Below are 17,859 nucleotides of genomic sequence, written 5' to 3'. Positions count from 1 at the left end.
TCAATATTCAAATATTCAGATTAATTAATTCTTTTTTCTTAATAAAATATAACATTTGAATAGTTTAAATTTAATTTGATGGCCCAGATGTGCAATAATTTTTCTATTGCAGTGAAAAGAATCTTGAGACTATAAAGTAATATAGCATATGAAGCAAACGTTGACAATAGCAAAGTTGAATGTTTTATTTCATGTTTGTAAATTTTAATTTATCAATTTAAAAAATACAGAAAAATAAACCAAATATTGAAGTAGATTACCAAATGGCAAAGGGACATGAAACGAGCTGAGAAATCAAGGAAACTGTTTTTTTTTTTTTTTTTGCTTTTGGTAGAAAATAATAGGGTATTAATTAATTATCAGGATTTACATTTGGTAAGCTGTTCTCTTCTGGTAGCGAACGCTTGGGAATGTCTCATAATCCAAAACCTCTCAATCTCTTCAGCTTTCCGACCTGGAATCCTACCTGCTATCAGACTCCATCTGAGAAACACAAGTTTATATGCACAAGTAAATGCTCCAACATATATAATAATATACACTTAAAAAACGAAAAGAAAAAAACCTCCAGACAGGAGCTTTATTATTTCTTATCAGGCTTGGTCCCTCACAGGTTGAATAGTCCAATGCGTTTAAGCAGAATTTATTAGCATTTTCAATAATGCACACTCTATCGTCTTCATGTTGAAACAATGCCCATAACCGTGCTTTAGATATGCAGAGGAGCAGGACCACTGCCTTTGGATTCTAATATAATGCATGTTTTGTAAAATTCCCATGAAAACATGCAAAATTTTCATCTTTACGTTCACCTAGTTTCTTTTGGTCCTATTATTGATTCTTCAAGTGCCAGACCAACACATGGGAGGTCATTTTTCTTAACCTTTATTTTAAAAAAAACGTAAATTGTATTGACAGAGATATTGATAAAATATTGCATGTCTATGTTTTCCAGCATACAATTTTCATATACATAAGAAAAATATTGCTTTTGGCGTCTAAAGGTGTGATTAAATGGGGTTACGGTCTTGGGAATTTTTTCATTAACAAAAATCAGATCAGCGTAGAATTATAGTCAATATTAGTAAATACACTTGGAAATGAGAAATCACTGATATAGTAATGATATTTGGTAATAGTGTAAAAACTTTGACTAAAACTGACTACAACTCTAGATATTAATTCATTGATGAAAAAACAACGAAGATCTTGAATGCTGCAACTCTAGGAATAAAAACTACTCAGTATGGTTTTCCTAAAACATCAAAACTATGTCACTTTCAATCAGAGTCTCTGCCATCAAAAGGAATTTGTAGTTGAATTAGAGAGATCAATTCATAAAACGAAAACAAAAGAGGGAGAGAGATTCAACTCCCATCACTAACAGGAAATTTTGAGAGTGAAGTGTTCTGATTATTCCACACAGTAATACCGTTTTACTGCATCATAATATTCAGATGTAAAGCTTGTGTGATCCTTGAGAAATGAGAATGATGGTGTCCGCTTAAAACCAGTCGGAGGAACAAGCAGAGGCGAAAAAGAATGCTTGGGAAAAGAAAGAAAGAAAGAAACCGGCCGGTCCAAAGAAAATTCAGTGATTTGACCCCACAAAGCAATATGTATGTTTCAGTAGCTATTATATTATGCACACAAAACTGGAAATCATTTTGAAGTATGAACAAGCAAAGCTGTACCTGTCTCCCACCAGTTTGTACATTCTGTGAATGAGATCTTCTTCTTGTTCTGACATGTTTATGAACTCCCATTCAATGCTGCTCACCTCTGCAATTAAATGCCACACACACACAAACAAAATCAGCGAGTCACTACAGATTAGCTGAGGTTAACATGATCCGACCCAAGACAGGGAAGTGAAATTGTCGATCATAAAACCCAGAGATTTAAGCTATCTATTGAAATTCAGTTGAGTCTTCAAGGAGAGAAACTATAAAGACTAATAACTGACAAAAATAACAGAGACAGGTCCCGCTCCACATGCAAAAATTCTCTCAGAACTTTAATCAAACAGATGATGAGTCTGAGACGGAAGTCAGAGGTGTGGCTAGTAGAATAAAAGAAAGCGATTAACGGAAAACGAAAGAACCCGGAATTGGATGAATCAGTGATAGAAAGAGATAGAACTTGACCTTCAGCGTAGGAGCTTTCAGTTTTTGCTTGCTTTCTGCGGCGTTTGTCCATGGTTTTTTTTCCCGGAAATAGCAAGGTTGAAGAGAAGAATTGATTGAAAGAAAATGAGAAAATTTGACGCAGATCTTTCCGTGGGTGTAAAACGCCTTGATCAGATTATATACTTTCTGAGCTTTAAGTACGAATTGCGGCCAGGTGAAAATGAGTTTGTCAAAAATCAGCCTCTTTAATGAGACTTTCATTGTCTCTGCTTCTCTCTCTTTACCTTTTTCTTTCTTTTTTCTTTTTGAAAATACTGCCTCCAATTTAAAATGTAAACATTTTTTTGTGATAATCTTGTTCCAAAGTATAATCCACCTTTATATTCATAAAAGTTTTTTTTTTTTCATTTTGTCACTTGAATTTATTAATCTAAATTTTTGTGTCTATAAATTTACAACATTATTCTCATCCATCGTGTACTAAAACTAGAGTAAAAAGAAGAAAATAATATATATTTTAATGAAAATAAGAATTTTATTGACAATGTAGTTTATTATCAAAAGATGCTTATATTTTAACTAGAGAGAGCATATATTTTTTTATTAATAAAAGTTTATGTGAATTGAGTCTCGATAATTCATCAGGATCAAAAGATGCTTTCAATCTCAAAGAAAAGTACTTGCAGATTATTTACTAATAAAATCATCACATTTACAATAAGATTTAAATCCACAGCTTTGTAGATTATAATCTAAATTCTTATTGGACCAACATGGAAAAAGTATATCATATTTTCAATAGTCACTATATGCTCAATAATTTAGGTTTAGGAGACAATTAATGCTACTTGCCGTGGAAAATGAAAGGAGTTTACTATTTTTAGTAGTTTTTTATACACTATTTTTAGCAGTTTTTCCCCTTACTATTTTCTGATCCAAACCAAGAATAAATGAAAATATATAAGAATGAAAAAAAAAAGTAATTATGTTCTTATTTCAATAAATTAATAAAATAAGTACGATTTAATAATAATAGTAAGGTCATAATAGACATTAAAAATATTATTATAATCCTATTTGGAAAAGTACTAAATTTGAACATTTCTAAGTGATAATGATAGAAATATAGTATAATAATAGACAGCACAAAAATTATTAATTCTATCTCTACTTTCACTCAATTGTGTAGATGGATTTGGGCATGGTTATCCAAAAAAACAGAAATATATCCATCTCTTGATAGCACAGTTTTTCTTCCAATAAAGTTGATATATTTATACCCAACGTTAGGTTGGAATGTTAGAGGATCCAAAATAGATAAGGTTGGTTGATCCTAGTATGCTTATCGTCATTTAGATAAAGTTCACATTAACATTGTTTTCACATCATCTCATAAAGAAACGAAATAAAGCGGCCTAGTGATTCTGGCCCAAAAAAAAAAAGGGGGGCATGGTGATTGTGAGTTGTATAAGTTGTAATTGTAATTAGAAAAGGACGATACGCAAAGGTCTCATTAGTGGGAACGAAGCCGAAGAACCGAAGGTCAAACCAACCAAACAAATTTCGAGGCACTTGACCTGTAGTTACCTTTTTTCAAGAAAATGTTGAATCCAACTGAAAAGACAGTTTTAACCTCGATGTGGGCAAGAGAGGATAATGTTACCATACCCGTGCCTAATAAATTCTCATTCGTTAGTTATCATAAGGCGTCTTCTAAATTTTTTTTTATTATGCCCTTTTTTAATATTATAAAATATTTTTAATTGAATTAAATTCTCAATAAATCAGAAAATTATTTGTAAAATTACATGATTTTTTCCGTTTATTTTTATTTAATAGGATGGTTCAATTAAAAAACATTATTAATTATACCTTAATTAAGAATTTTTTAAAAAAAATTTATTGATTGCATCTTGAAAGATCCAAACTACCTTATATTTTTTAACATGATATTTTGAAAAGGAAATACCTTATAATATTACACAGAGGAAGTAAATCATGTGAGGAGTTACTAATTAATATTTTCCAATTTTAATCATAGCAGATTATTAAAATATTTATTTAATTCTAATTTAATTTTTTATATGACTCCTCAAATGCTTTGTTTCTCTATCTTTAATAGATGCAAAGTTGAAATATTATATCCATCTTAAATTATAAGACACTTTTAAAAAAGATTTATAATCTCAAATATATATATACATAAAACACTTTGATGGAAATATGATTTTCATTAATAATATGTTTTTTAATATTACTTTTCACATTATATTCTCTTTTTTTGACATGCTTTTATAGATAAAGTGTTAAATGAATGGTATTTTTAAAAGTTTATATTTTTATTTTGAAAAAAAATAAAGTTATGAAATGTATTTGATGAGTTTTTTTAATTAGTATGCATAATTTTATCTAAACATATCTTATAAATTTAAATTGAGATAGTATTTCAACTTTGCATCTATTGAAAAGAGAAAAACAAATTCAAGAAGTCATATATAAATTGAGCAGATGGGATAATAACTGTTCATTTAATGATTAAGCTGTTGGTGAAATTGATGAAAAAGTTTGCTGCCTCAAGTCGGCGGAACTAAAAAAAAATGGCTGGCACATTAAAACTATTTTCTGACTCAAGTGCAAGGAGTAATTTAAAAAGGCAAATGAGTTGGTTATTTATAATTATTCTATAGAGAGTTTGTGAAACTTCTGTAAGAACAACGCAGAGATATAAATGCTCCAATAAGGGTGTTATGGAAAAGAAAAAAATTAATACAAGAGAAAGACAAAATGAGAGTTGAAACCTTATACATATATGCATAGATATATATATATATATAAGACCAAACAAAAATCCAAAAATAAACTACATGTCTAGGACTGAAGGGAGTATGTGTTTAATCATGATTCATGATAGCAAATACCAATGTAAGAGTCTTGCTATTGAATAATATTGGAGTATTTTTATGAATATTTTAAATCTGATATCTATCTTGATTCTAACAAGCTTTTTAAGTCCTCTTTTTTTTATTTTTGCCGAAAACAAGCTTTAAGTCTTTAACAAACCCAAATAACAAAAACTTATTATCCACTACGAAAATGGAGCTAATAGAAACAGACGGTTCCAAATTCATATAAAGCTCGTGGATGCAAGTAGCTGGCTAGAAATACTAATACATTCATCTTTCAATTTCTCTTATATTCGTCGACCAGAAAAATGAAGCTGCAGTTAGAAGCAGACCTACTCGCTTTTCTTGTTTCAAAACATAGATACATCTCTCTTTTGAAATACGGAAAAAATGACGCGCTTATATTTATGTTTTCTTTTTAAATATTGTTAAAGGTATACCATTTTTATTTTTACAATCTAAAACGTTTTTAGGAAAATAAAATAGGATTTAAGTAAAAATTAGAACAAATCTGTGTGATTTAATATTTTCTTAAAAATATGCAAGTTTTGGCAATTGAAAGAAGATTTATAATTTTGGCAAAACTACGGCGAACTCTATGTCATTAATCTATATTTTTTTTCTAAAAGGTTGTGTGAAATTTAAAAATAGCAGTAAAAATAATTTTTTTATTAACTTATTATACTTAATAAAAATTGATATTTTTTTAAATGTCCACATTTAGTGTATATCATATCTCAAATAAAATTATTTTTAATAAAAAAAATATTTATGAGCATTACAAAAATAAAAATTGGACAGGCAACCGAATCCAATGCATGTGCCGTTGCGGGATGAAAATTCCGTGCATCGTTAAACGACGTCATTTTGACGCATGATCAGTTGCCAGACTGACGAATGACAGCATGCCACGTAACCTTGCAGCCATTCTTGAATCCGAGATTGAACCGGAAGGTTCTGGTTGACCACCCCGCACTTCTTTTTTCTCGGTTAAAAAGCCTGCGTTTTTTTTTTTTTTTTTGGTTAGTTGTGAGGGATTCTGGAGGGGCATGATTGACAAGTTTTACAACTTATAAAGTGTTTGCGACAGTGCTTATAAAATTTTCACATGATTTTATAAAACATGGATAAATCCTAATAACATAACCAGCCAACATATAGGATCTAGTGAAAAATTAATTTTTCATAATATAACAAATCAAAATTTAATTTCTTATTAAAAATTGTATTAATATTTAACGTCCAACAATATCTCAAATATTTTTACACTTCAATAGATTATAATTAGTATAAATCTTGAAAAAAAAAACACAAGAAGATTACCTTCGTGTATGCTTGGCTTTTACGTTAGTTTTGGTCAAAATCAAAGTGATGCGATGGTCTTTGATTTGAAAATTGTAAAAAACTAATTTTACCACGAGAAAACATATCTGCTTCACCTTAGTGTAATTTTCTCCACGTTTCAAAGGAAGTGTTCATATCTTCTTTTAATCTTCTTAATTACCCTAATCCAGGTTTACTACCCACCAAAACATTATATATATATACACACACACATATTAGAGATAAAGAAATCCCATATATAGCAATTAGAAAATAGATTAAAAATATATAAAGTTTAGGATATGCCTAACTAAATAACTTAAATTATTTTAATAAAATAAATTATCCTCAAGTATAGTTAATATAATGAGTTGAATATAATATTATGAGCCAAGAGATAAAAAAAATTGAGAAAAAGAATGAACAAATGAAAGATGAAAATAACAAGAGATTAAAAAGGAAGAAAGAGAGGAAGAAAAAGAAAAAATTGAATAGACCTAGTCTCTGGGGGTAAAAAATAGATTAGAAGATATAAAGTTTATGGTATATCTAACTAAATAGTTTAAATTATTTTAGTAAAATAGACTGTCTCAAATATACCTGATATAATGAGTTTAACAATATATATACACTTCCTCCAATTAATCCTTTTTTTATTAAAAAAAAACACCTGATTCTTATGACAAGGCAACAAAGGAAGCATTTATTATAATTTTCCAGTGTTGTTGCTCTATTTTTTGTTTGGCTTTTTTTAATCATTATAAGGCATGTGTTTTAAATTTAACTATAAACAAAAAGTTAATAACTTTTTTCATTTCTAGACAAAATTAATGAATTTATATGAATCTTTCCTTAGTTCTGATGGAAAGACTGGGAGTGCGTTATATAAAAAGGATTGTGGGAGTACTGCATGGTTAGATATGGAAATAAGTTTAGACTTAATGCTTCTTAAGCAAATTTTGGTTTTTTTTCAATGTTATAAAACAGCGAAACAGACAAACAGTACGAGTAAATACTAAATAGCAGTAATAATAATTTTGAAAATGACTTATAATAAATTTAAGTCATTAAAAAAATGTGCTTATAATTTCGTTTCAATTATTTGTTATCATGTATGGGCTTTTTATTTCGTAGAAAACTTCTATTATAAAAACCTGTCTGACCGAAATTTCATGCCTACCAAAAAAATTCACCTACTTGAAAGACAATTGGCAGCAGGCTGTTAAGGAGGAAAGTTTGTTAGGAATAGGACAAGAACCAGAGAGGGAGAGAGTTTAAAAGAAAAAAGGAAATACAAATAGCTGTTGAAAATAAATGTGCAGTCGTTTTTAACTTTATCCACAAGCAACTGACAATCAATCACCTTTTTTAAAAAGCAAAGATCCAGATTCCCAAATAATTTCATGCCATCCACTTCCCTCAATGCTCTTTCTGAAGCTCTTTTCTTTTCTTTTCTTTTTATTCATACAAAAATTCGGACGATCGAGTTGGTTTTCACTATTGGATAATATCTTATAATTCAAAAAAAAAAAACTCTCAAAATTTAATTGTCAACAACATTTCCACATCTCTTTGTAAAATGGTTAAATTATATATAATCAAAAAATTAACCTGAAAGTGAACCTAATAAAAAAACATAATATAGTATAATTCTCAACAAAAATCTCATTTTCTTTTTAACATGGATTCTAATAAAAAAAAGCTAAAAACAAAAAGAAATTTTATTTTCTTGTCCTAGAGGTTTGTGTGTGCGCGCACGCGCGGGGGCGCGCGTGTTACAAAATAAAATTTGTGATGTCTAAGTGTGAGTGAAGTTGAATGAATATGAAAAATCTCACATTAAATGAAGTTAAGTTTTATAACAAATACTATATGATAAAATAAAATGATTTGTAAATTTAAATCTTTAGGTTTTGAATTAAAATGTATAATTATTACTACTTTTTATTTAATATTTGTTCTCTTCCTTATTTTTGAATGGTGCCCCCATTCCTAACAGATCCATCTTGGTGATGAGCACGATGGGCCACCCAGATTTTAATTTAAATCGTCCAAATTTAATGGATTATTTTATATACAAGAACCATTAATGCTTAACATACATATGAGCCCATGGACAAACAGCGCAGAAAGAAACGGAAGCCAACTAGCATTTGCCCTCAAGGTCAACTTCATTTCATCTCTTTCTTTCATAACATTACAGCTTCTAAATATACATATATATCGAGACTCCAATCTAAATCTCGTAATAAGCTGTTTGATTAAAGTTCCAGATCTAAGAAACTTCAACATGCTAGAGCTGAGTTGGTCACGTTATTTCAGTGTTTTTCACCAGACATCATATCTGTGATCGATGCCTGTTTCTGGGTGCAGTAGTTATTAATTAGATTGCTTTAGTATATGATCAACTTAAGCTTATAGGTTTATTATAAACAGTTTTTTTTTAATTTTTTTTGACGGAGATTACCTTTCTATGTAGCTCTGCTCACTTATAGTCTTATCCAAGCTGATCTGTGTTACTGTGTATTTACTTTGTGCAAATCCAGAGGTGAGCAGCATGGAGTGGGAGTTCATAAGCATGTCAGAGGAAGAAGATCTCATTTACAGAATGTACAGACTCGTTCGAGACGGGTATATATTACAGCTAGCTAGCTTCTTCCATCTTCAATATTAAAAATGCTTTCAATAATTATAATGCCTCTAATGAATGCAGATCAACAAAGGCAGACCTACGTTATCCTCAGTGTCGGCGACTACCCCCACTGAAGCTTTTAAAGTTGCATGTACCTAGCAAGTTTGGTTCAAATATGCCCCCCCTTCCCCTGATCTTGCACCACTGGACGAAGATGATATTATAGGTGAACTGTGAAGCGAAGATAAATGAAGACTGAAAACAAAAAAGGGGAGAAAAGGGGCTGGGCGAGGAGATATACAATCAGTGAGAGATCAAATTAACAGAAAATTGAAAACAATATAAGAAAGGTGAAGTGCATCCACGGCAACTCATCTCCATAGCAGGTAATATTTTATATTTTTCCTCTACATTGCTTCTTGCTCTGTAAATATTTTTTATTTACCCTACTATACTGTTGAAAGGATGTTTGAGTTATATTACCATTTTTATGTTTATTTTTTGTTGAAACGTTAGTTTACTTTTTATATTTTTTAGCAATTTTTTTGCATGCACATGTTTAAATTGTAATTTTAAATTTATAATTTTTAAAAATAATTAATATATCAAAACATGATTTGTATAGGTTGGTCGTAATGTTATTTTTATGGAAAATATATCATTAGAGGAGTAACAATATTAAACTAAATTTTATGAATTGAATTCTGCACAATACTAAATTAGGATAAATTTAAAAATCTTGCTATTATATTTAAAATTTTATGGTATATAGTTTATTTAATTATATATATTCTTATATAATTTTAATTTTTATATATCATTTTGATAACATATTTTCTTAATAAAATTAGTTATATTACCATGACTAACTAGATGTGTCTATGATGATAATATTTATTATTTAAAAATTAATTATATTAAATTTTATTTTAAAAAATTTGCCCCCATTGGTCATGAGTCCTAAAACTGCCACTGCTATCAATCTATACAATTAATAATAATAATAATCAGGTTAAATGGAATGGAACATATGAACACGCGCGACAAGCTGCTGATGGTGCTCAAATCTGAAGATTGAAGATATATAAAATTGATTACTAGCTCTAGGTGCATCTCATTTCTAACTTTAGCTAGCCTAGTTGGAAGTTTAAAAAAAAAAAAAAGATATATAGAATTGACTACTGAAAATACCACAGAAATGTTGGCTCTAACTCTAACCTGTGTGTGTGTAAAACTGTGTCCCCGAGTATTTGGATGCAGAAGATAAATGATTAGCAGATCATAAATTGATTTGCGTAAACGTGCTTTCAGACTTCTGTTTTGTAACAGTAATATTGTACGTAAATTCATTTGCTATTTGCATGCCTCGTCATAAATTGATACAGAGTATGTTCGGATAGGACTCTAACTAAGGTTTGAAGGATTCTGGCTGAAGTTTAAGTCTAAAAAGCTCATTATATTTTTATCTGGTTTAAAAAATTTTGAAAAGAGCTTTCATCCTAAAACCTTTGTTAGACCAAAAGCTAATAATTCTGGCTTCTAATGTTGTGTAAGTCCCATCTTGACAGCATCTAATGCTATTTACATTTTTCTACCATTTATTAATTACATTCATGTCCCTTGTCCACTCCTGTTGACATTCAAACTCTTTGAATAATTTTGGCCTCTACTATCTATATTTTTTAACTTAATAAACTCTTTATCTGGTTTTTATTTTAGTTGTTTTCTTTTCTTTTTCATTTTTCCTATTTTTTGGATATTTCTAGACTCCAGCCATTGCATCTAGAATGACTTTTTTACTGCATGCACATAGGGTTATTTTAGGATTTTTTATAATTTAATATTTTGTAATTTGTTAATTTACTTTAGAGTTTTATAATTTATAAACAATAAAATTGTATATGAACTTCTATTTTTAAATTATAACTTAAAATTTAATATTTTTCATTAAAATATATACAAGAAAACTTGTGTTCACTTTTGTCATTATACATCTTAGGCTTTTAAATCAAATCATTCAAATAAATTTCAAGTTATTCAACAGACTTTTAAAGAAACATATCCAAATATAAATCATATTATAATCATAAACCTTTTTTTTAATCTCAGTTGATTTCTAATTTCAGTGAAAAAAAATTTAATCCAAACATACACTTAATCATAAACTAAATTTAAATGTATTGGTTTTATAGCATATCATTTGTCAATCAGTTATAATAACTTAAAAATAGATTCAGATTTAAATCTAGATCATAAAGTTTATTTTTTAGCTCATTGGTTTTTTAAACCTGATGTGAGAAATTAAAAGAATTGTTTGCAAAATTTATTACATTAAGCATAGTTATCTATTAGGAATGGAGAGTGACCATTAAAAAACAGGGGAGTGAATGAATGGGCCTATCGTTCAAAAATATAAAGTATTTTTTAAAGAGTTATATGTTTAAATATATAAAGCATTTTTAATTTTTTGAGGTGTGATTAATGTCTTTTTTTTTAAAGTGCCCTTATTGATAATGACTTTACATTTATTATAAGGTATTTAATAGGGGTAAATATGAAAAGATAAAGTTAATTAAAAAGTAAGTAATTATTTTATTAAAGATAAAATTTAATTAAAAATATTTTATATTTTTAAATGAAGGGAGTATACAGATAAATAATTCATTAATTTTTACGTTGCAAGAAACCCATTAATGAAAAATTTAATAAAATTTATTGAGTCATTCTGAATCATCAATGAAAAGACATCAAATTTTTTAAAAATTAATCTTTTAAAAAATAGGTCAATTCACGAGTTGGCCCCCCAAGTCTAACCCATATTCTTAACCCACTTATTCATATTTATTTATCAGTCAAGGTAGAATTCGTTGTTGAAAACAAAGCACCATCGAGATCTGTAATATAGCCCACTAGATATATCCTAACAAAAGCTCGAGGGTCCGCGAAGTACCCTCAATCCGATTGATTCTCTGTCCTTATATTCTTTATTTCCTTATTATCTGTTAATTTTTCTGTCTTTAATTATTTGTTCATTCTTTTTATGTTCGGGAATCCTCCAATGTTAAAGAGTCACCGACTAATTAAACAAAATAATAATAAAACTGATAAGTCTAAAATTATGGAGAACCAGGCTAATGGCGGTGAAAAATGGAAGAGTGAAGAAAAATTCAGAAGTTATGAAATAAATATATTAACCAACTTATCGTACATGCGTAGTAAAGGAAAGAAAGTGAGAGTTTTGTAAATCTTTGGTTTGAATAAATGATAAAAAGTTTTGCATATCTTTAAGTTATATCCCTACAATCACAGTGTCCTATTTCCATGCACATGTATATATGCAAAATTAAACTTGCTCCGGGATGGGATAAAATCAAGTTCCAGGACGAAAAGCTCAAGAGATAGAGGAGGCTTTTGGATAATAATGAGAGGGCCGTGAAAGAGCATCTGCAAGTTTTATGGTACATATAGGAATGATGAGGACTGACACTAATTTCTATATTCTAGCATCAACAGTACTCATGTATGGCAAGCCACACTAACCGTTCATGTCAAAGACTCTCCTATGTAAAACGCATAATCATTATTTTATCAAACCCCACTTTATTTCTTACAGTTTTTTTTTTTTGGTGCCTGCTTTTTTCCCTCACTAAATTTGCGTACTTTCAAGTTTCATAGTATTGTTTTGTGACATAATATGCACGAACTTCAATAAATATTATTGCATTATACTCTCTCTGATTTTATTTATAAATTATTTTTATCAATCTCATCAATACTAATATAATAAAAATATAAAGAATAAAATTTAGTAAAATTACAAACATAACTCTCAAAAAATAAATAAATTATATAATATTATTTTTTATTTTTTTTTATCTTTTAAGAATAATATAGACATTTTAGATATTTTATTTAAAATAAAATATCATTATTAATTTAATAATTTATAAAATAAGTCACTTTATTTTTTAAAAAATGACCAATAACATAAATTGGAAGGAGTAAACTTTGTGAAGATGTCGCATTTAGGTCCACCATCGGGAAAAATATAAAACTCGCCTGTGACGGTTGGAAAGTTATAAGTAAGCATAGCCTGACAATTAGTACCTGAAACAGTACATAATTCTTAAGAGAAAACTTCCGAGTGCCAACGTGGCGCTACCATAACAGCAGATGAATTCAACGGCTAGATTTCTGCCAAGTGGACGAGAAGAAACAGGGAAAGAATTGGATGCGCCGTTGTTTTATGCCCTCGAAGGTGCCCATAGAGAAAAGCCTGTGCTAAGGTCTCCGTTATTTGCTTCTTTAAATCGCAAGCCTCTGATCAATTCTCCTCTTAAGCTGGCTAGCCATTTCTGGAAAGTTCCATGGACAAACAACGTACAAGGCAACGCAAGACTACTAATACCTCTGACTCTGAAGGTCTGCTTCATTCTATCTCTTATTCTCTTCATCGTCCATTGTTCATTTCTGGGTTTCTTTCCTTATTTTCCTTAACTCAGCTCGGGAACTATATATATCCTTAAATCAGATCTGAGCGACCTTTGCGGTCCCGTTAATTCCAGTTATTTCACGATGTTCTGCTTTATTTATTTCTTTATTGAACTGGTGGTCAGTTTTTCCATCCTTCTAGTTCTACAGTGTCGTTGAGGTTCCAGATCTGAGAGACTTCTGTGATCACAGTTTTCCATCAATAACTTCAACTTTTTTTTAGGTTAAAAATAGCTTTTGAAGAAGATCTCCTTTCTGGGTCTGCAGCTATATATGGCAGACTTTTTAGTTTTAGGCTAAAGCTGGCTGATATGTGAGCCTATGTTGGTGTATATATGTTGCATGTAATTGCAGAGGTGAGCAGTGTGGAGTGGGAGTTCATAAACATGTCGGAGGAAGAAGAAAATCTCATCCACAGAATGTACAGCCTCGTTGGAGACAGGTAAATTAAAGCTTGTTTTGTTCCATCTTCAATATTGAATTGCTTTACCAGTTCCATGTTTGTTATATGTATCAACAACGGCCACTGCAAATAAACTGCTTTTGTGATAATCTATTTTCCCCTTTGCTTGTTCTTCCAAGGGAAGCGAAGGAACCTTTTCAATTATTTGGGGATCCAAACATGTCAAGATATTTTGATGAGAAAGCGTGCAGTATATGTAGAGTATATATCATCTGGAAATATCAGAAAATCCCATAATACCTACTACTCTTTTTTACCCCAACAAAAAAAAAAAAATCAAGTACGTGTTTTTACGTAAATAAATTTTAAATAAGGCATTTCATGTCCTTTCTTACACTCTTTGTGGATCTATTCTTAATTGTGTTCATACGCGCGCGCGCGCGCGCACGGACAAAACTTTTCTGAAAAGTATATGTAATCCAAATTACACTTAATATATTTTATTTGATTTTTTGTATACATTTCAAAATATGATATTTTATATTCAAAAATTATTATAAAAGTTCAAAACATTATGTATTATATTGAAATCAAAATAAAAAAAATCAATGTTATTATGTTGTAATACATAGATATTGCCTTTCTTTTCCCATTTCTTCTTTTTTCCACAATATTTTTCAATATTTGTAAACCAATTTTTAATTAATTAATTTTTTATTTTTACTCTGTGGGATACTTGTAGATGTTTTACTTATGTTTAAAGACAAGAGGAAATGAAAAGAAAAAAATTCCAGCCATAATTTGTTGTGTCATTCCTATATAACCTGGCCTTCTGCACTTATATACAACTCCAGCACGGGTTTTCCGTGGCATTGTATTAAAAAAAAAAAAAAAGAAGGTCAGGTGATTCTGTTGTCCACGGCGCGCGCGACATTGTTTGATTGTGATTCTATTTAGGACAGAAAAACGGAGGATTGTAATTATTTTAATATATTAAAAAGACAGTGCCATCGAAGTATGCACCACTACACAGTCCTCTATATATAATATAATTCATGAAAAGCACCAGGGGCCATGAAGTAGAATTCAGAAGCAGCATCAAAGGTTGATAAAGAAAGTTATCAAGTTTTAATTTTTCTGTCTTTTCTTTTTATTTGTTTAATTTTTGGGAGTGAAATATTCTGTCAGCAGATGGAGTCTGATAGCAGGTAGGATTCCAGGTCGGAAAGCTGAAGAGATTGAGAGGTTTTGGATTATGAGACATTCCCAAGTGTTCGCTACCAGAAGAGAAAAACTTAATTAGCAGATATAAACAAATTAATCCTATAATGCTATCATTTTCACAACCTATTGTTCTGTAATAATTTGTGACCGAAAATAGAGGATCTCTCATAATTAACTCTCTTTCTGTTCTTTTTTTCATCATTGTTATTTTTTATGGTATAATCATCATTGGTGTTATCCTTACAAGCAGTAAGACATGAGTGTCATTTTGTTCTTTGAAATTATCATTTAATAAATTCAACATTAATTTTTTTTCATTTTTCACCAAATTAAACAATATTCATTTGATTTTTGTAAACAAAGGATGGGAGATCCATGCACGTACTGATCAAGTGATCATTCACGAGAGTATCATCCACTACGCCAGTTACAGTCACAGTCAAATTTGCATCGAAATAAATAGAAATTAGGAAAGAGTTAAAATAAAAATTATTGAGTGAGATCTTGCACATACTTTTGTTATGTCTGTTCTTGTTTTGTTTTTACTAGTAGTTCTGTTCCCTGCTGATTGAGACTACATGTTTTATATTATCGCTCGGAGGTGTGATCTGAGTCATCAGTAGACAGAAAATGTTGGTGTTCGAGTGTGTGTGTTGTTTTGTATGATGCATGTTAAAAATCTTAAAAGCGCCCTTTAGAATAACTTTATTTTGCAAACGCCCTCCTTTGAAACGAAATTACTTTCCACTTTTATGTCATGAAGGAAGTTTTGAATTAATTTGAATCGTTAATGTCAAGGTTTTTTTTTTTTTTGGAAATATTGTTGGCAGAGATTAAGGGTGCTTACAGGATGGGACACTCCATCCTGCAAACAAACAAAAAAAACCGATGCTAAATTTTTGTCCAATGTCCTGTCCTGTCTTGAAAGTCGTCCCGTCCCGTTAGGAATCGGGACGGGACTGAAACGTCTCACCATCTCGATAAATTAGACAATGTAGGAGAAAGATCTGAATAACAACATTTATTAAAATTTTAAATCATATAATTTATTGAATTTAAAATTAAAACAACACAAGTACATAAATCACAACAATTTAAAGTTAATTATTGAATTAGATTAATCACAACTACATATTATGATAGCAATTACAAGTGATCTCTACGCTATAAAGCAATAACAACAGGTAAGCCAAGCACAATATCAAATCATTGTTCTGCTACTTTAGTTGAAATGTGCTAAGTTAATTATTTTTAAAAAATAGAACAAAAAAATACAATATAAATAAAACTTACTCCTTCCATTGAAAAATGAAAGGTGTTTTTAACCGAATCTCACCCTCTAATAAAGTTGTTTTCTACTTTCAAACTAACTCTATCTTTTCGTATTTATCCTTATTAAATATCCTATAATAAATATAAAGTTACTATCAAAAGGGGCACTTAAAAAAAAAGTAATGAGTACACCTCGAAAGATTAAAAATGCCTTATATTTTTAAATAAATGGAGTATTAAATAGATAGATATAAAAATAAATTATATTAATATAATTAATATATTATAAAGAAAGATATGGCCCTGTTTACTTTGTGTCTTTAAAAATTATCAACGTAAAAAACTTTATTTTTATATAAGAATTACAAATATTAAAATTATAATTGATATAATTAATATAAGTATAAATTATATTAATATAATTAATCTATTTGATGTATGTTTTTAAAATAAAAATTTTATATATATATATACATATATAATTTGGGGACGGGACGGGATGTCCCGAAGGTAATCCTGTGTCCTGAACCTATTTCTTGTGTTGTCCTATAAGTCCTATCCCGATATGATCTGGATGATATCAGGCCAATCGAGATGGGTACAAGCTGAACACCCCCAGCATGGATGGTACTTTGAAAATCAACATAAATAAAGATGAAGAAAAAAGTTATGCATGCTTGTTTTTAACAGTAGGCAGTACTTTTTTTTAGGTTTAATTTGACAGTACTTTTTTTAGGTTTAATTTTCCCCCACCCATTCCATTCTTTAGATGCAAGTTAGGTTGATGGTAACTTTTCTTCAAGATACAATGAAGATTCTTGAGTATGGTTCATAACACACCCTTTGGTTCATGAACAACCTTATGTTAATTCATGAACATCCCTTTATTAGTTCATGAACCTACATACTTTAATAGTTAATATTAACAAGGGTTATAAAATAACAACTTTCTATGAAAAGAAATATCCTTTTATTGAGTAGAATTTTATTGAAATACATTGTAGTTTTATAAACCTCAAAATGTGCCTTTAGAATTTAAAGGGACATGACCATGGTGAATATAACTCTCTACATAATCGTTCATAAAAAATTCTTAATTTATAAGGATATGACTTTTCAAAAAAACATCCCTTCATTTTGAAAATATTCTAACAATTCCCAACTATTTTCAAAATGGTTACAAATCTTATCACTTCGAAAATCTCATGCTTTTGGTAAAGATGTCTAAAAGACTTGAATCTTTACTTAGCAAGACATGGTTTCACCCATCCAAAAAAATATGGTAGCCAAAGCTTTGAATGAATTATCCTATATGAACAAGTATGCATGACTTACGCATAAGATCTTGATCCATTGTATCCCACTTAGGCAACACTCTTACTTGGCCCTATGTCCATATCCTTTTCATGTGAGTTTTCAAAGTCAAGGCGTAAGACTCTTAGAAGTGGCACCAACTCCATTTCTATATAGGAAGACTTTGTT

At 29.6% G+C, this 17,859-nt stretch overlaps 2 protein-coding genes across 3 annotated transcripts; one reads left to right on the top strand and one right to left on the bottom strand.

Annotated features, from left to right (window-relative positions):
* Positions 1-235: 235 nt before the first annotated feature.
* LOC129290519 (transcription factor CPC-like) lies at positions 236-2,377 on the bottom strand. The gene is made up of 3 exons (XM_054927308.1): positions 2,148-2,377; positions 1,695-1,782; positions 236-483 (listed from the first exon to the last, which is right to left on the bottom strand). Exons 1-3 carry the CDS (start codon positions 2,197-2,199, stop codon positions 360-362), a joined length of 264 nt encoding a protein of 87 aa, XP_054783283.1. The 5' UTR covers positions 2,200-2,377; the 3' UTR covers positions 236-359.
* Positions 2,378-13,273: 10,896 nt separating this feature from the next.
* On the top strand, positions 13,274-15,280 carry LOC129290520 (transcription factor TRY-like). Of its 2 annotated transcripts, none has more exons than XM_054927310.1 (3): positions 13,274-13,409; positions 13,833-13,920; positions 15,073-15,280. In XM_054927310.1, the coding sequence occupies exons 1-3, from the start codon at positions 13,355-13,357 to the stop codon at positions 15,182-15,184; spliced, it is 255 nt and encodes an 84-aa protein (XP_054783285.1). In that variant the 5' UTR covers positions 13,274-13,354; the 3' UTR covers positions 15,185-15,280. The 2 variants fall into 2 exon arrangements, with proteins under 2 accessions (XP_054783285.1, XP_054783284.1); XM_054927309.1 differs by having other exon boundaries at positions 15,070-15,280.
* Positions 15,281-17,859: the final 2,579 nt, after the last annotated feature.

This window comes from Prosopis cineraria, unplaced genomic scaffold (genome assembly GCF_029017545.1).
Source record: "Prosopis cineraria cultivar Desert tree isolate PC_DT_omini unplaced genomic scaffold, ASM2901754v1 PC13, whole genome shotgun sequence".
Classification (NCBI taxonomy): domain Eukaryota; kingdom Viridiplantae; phylum Streptophyta; class Magnoliopsida; order Fabales; family Fabaceae; genus Prosopis; species Prosopis cineraria.
This window is presented reverse-complemented; position numbering and strand designations above follow the sequence as displayed.

Bases quoted from the DNA above. Each gene is read 5' to 3' on its own strand.
- LOC129290519 (XM_054927308.1), bottom strand. From the start codon at position 2,199: ATGGACAAACGCCGCAGAAAGCAAGCAAAAACTGAAAGCTCCTACGCT. The intron at 1,783-2,147 runs GTCAAGTTCTAT...ATTTAATTGCAG, and splicing joins TGAAAGCTCCTACGCTGAAG to AGGTGAGCAGCATTGAATGG. The intron at 484-1,694 runs GTACAGCTTTGC...TGTGTTTCTCAG, and splicing joins TACAAACTGGTGGGAGACAG to ATGGAGTCTGATAGCAGGTA.
- LOC129290520 (XM_054927309.1), top strand. From the start codon at position 13,355: ATGGACAAACAACGTACAAGGCAACGCAAGACTACTAATACCTCTGAC. The intron at 13,410-13,832 runs GTCTGCTTCATT...ATGTAATTGCAG, and splicing joins TAATACCTCTGACTCTGAAG to AGGTGAGCAGTGTGGAGTGG. The intron at 13,921-15,069 runs GTAAATTAAAGC...ATATTCTGTCAG, and splicing joins TACAGCCTCGTTGGAGACAG to CAGATGGAGTCTGATAGCAG.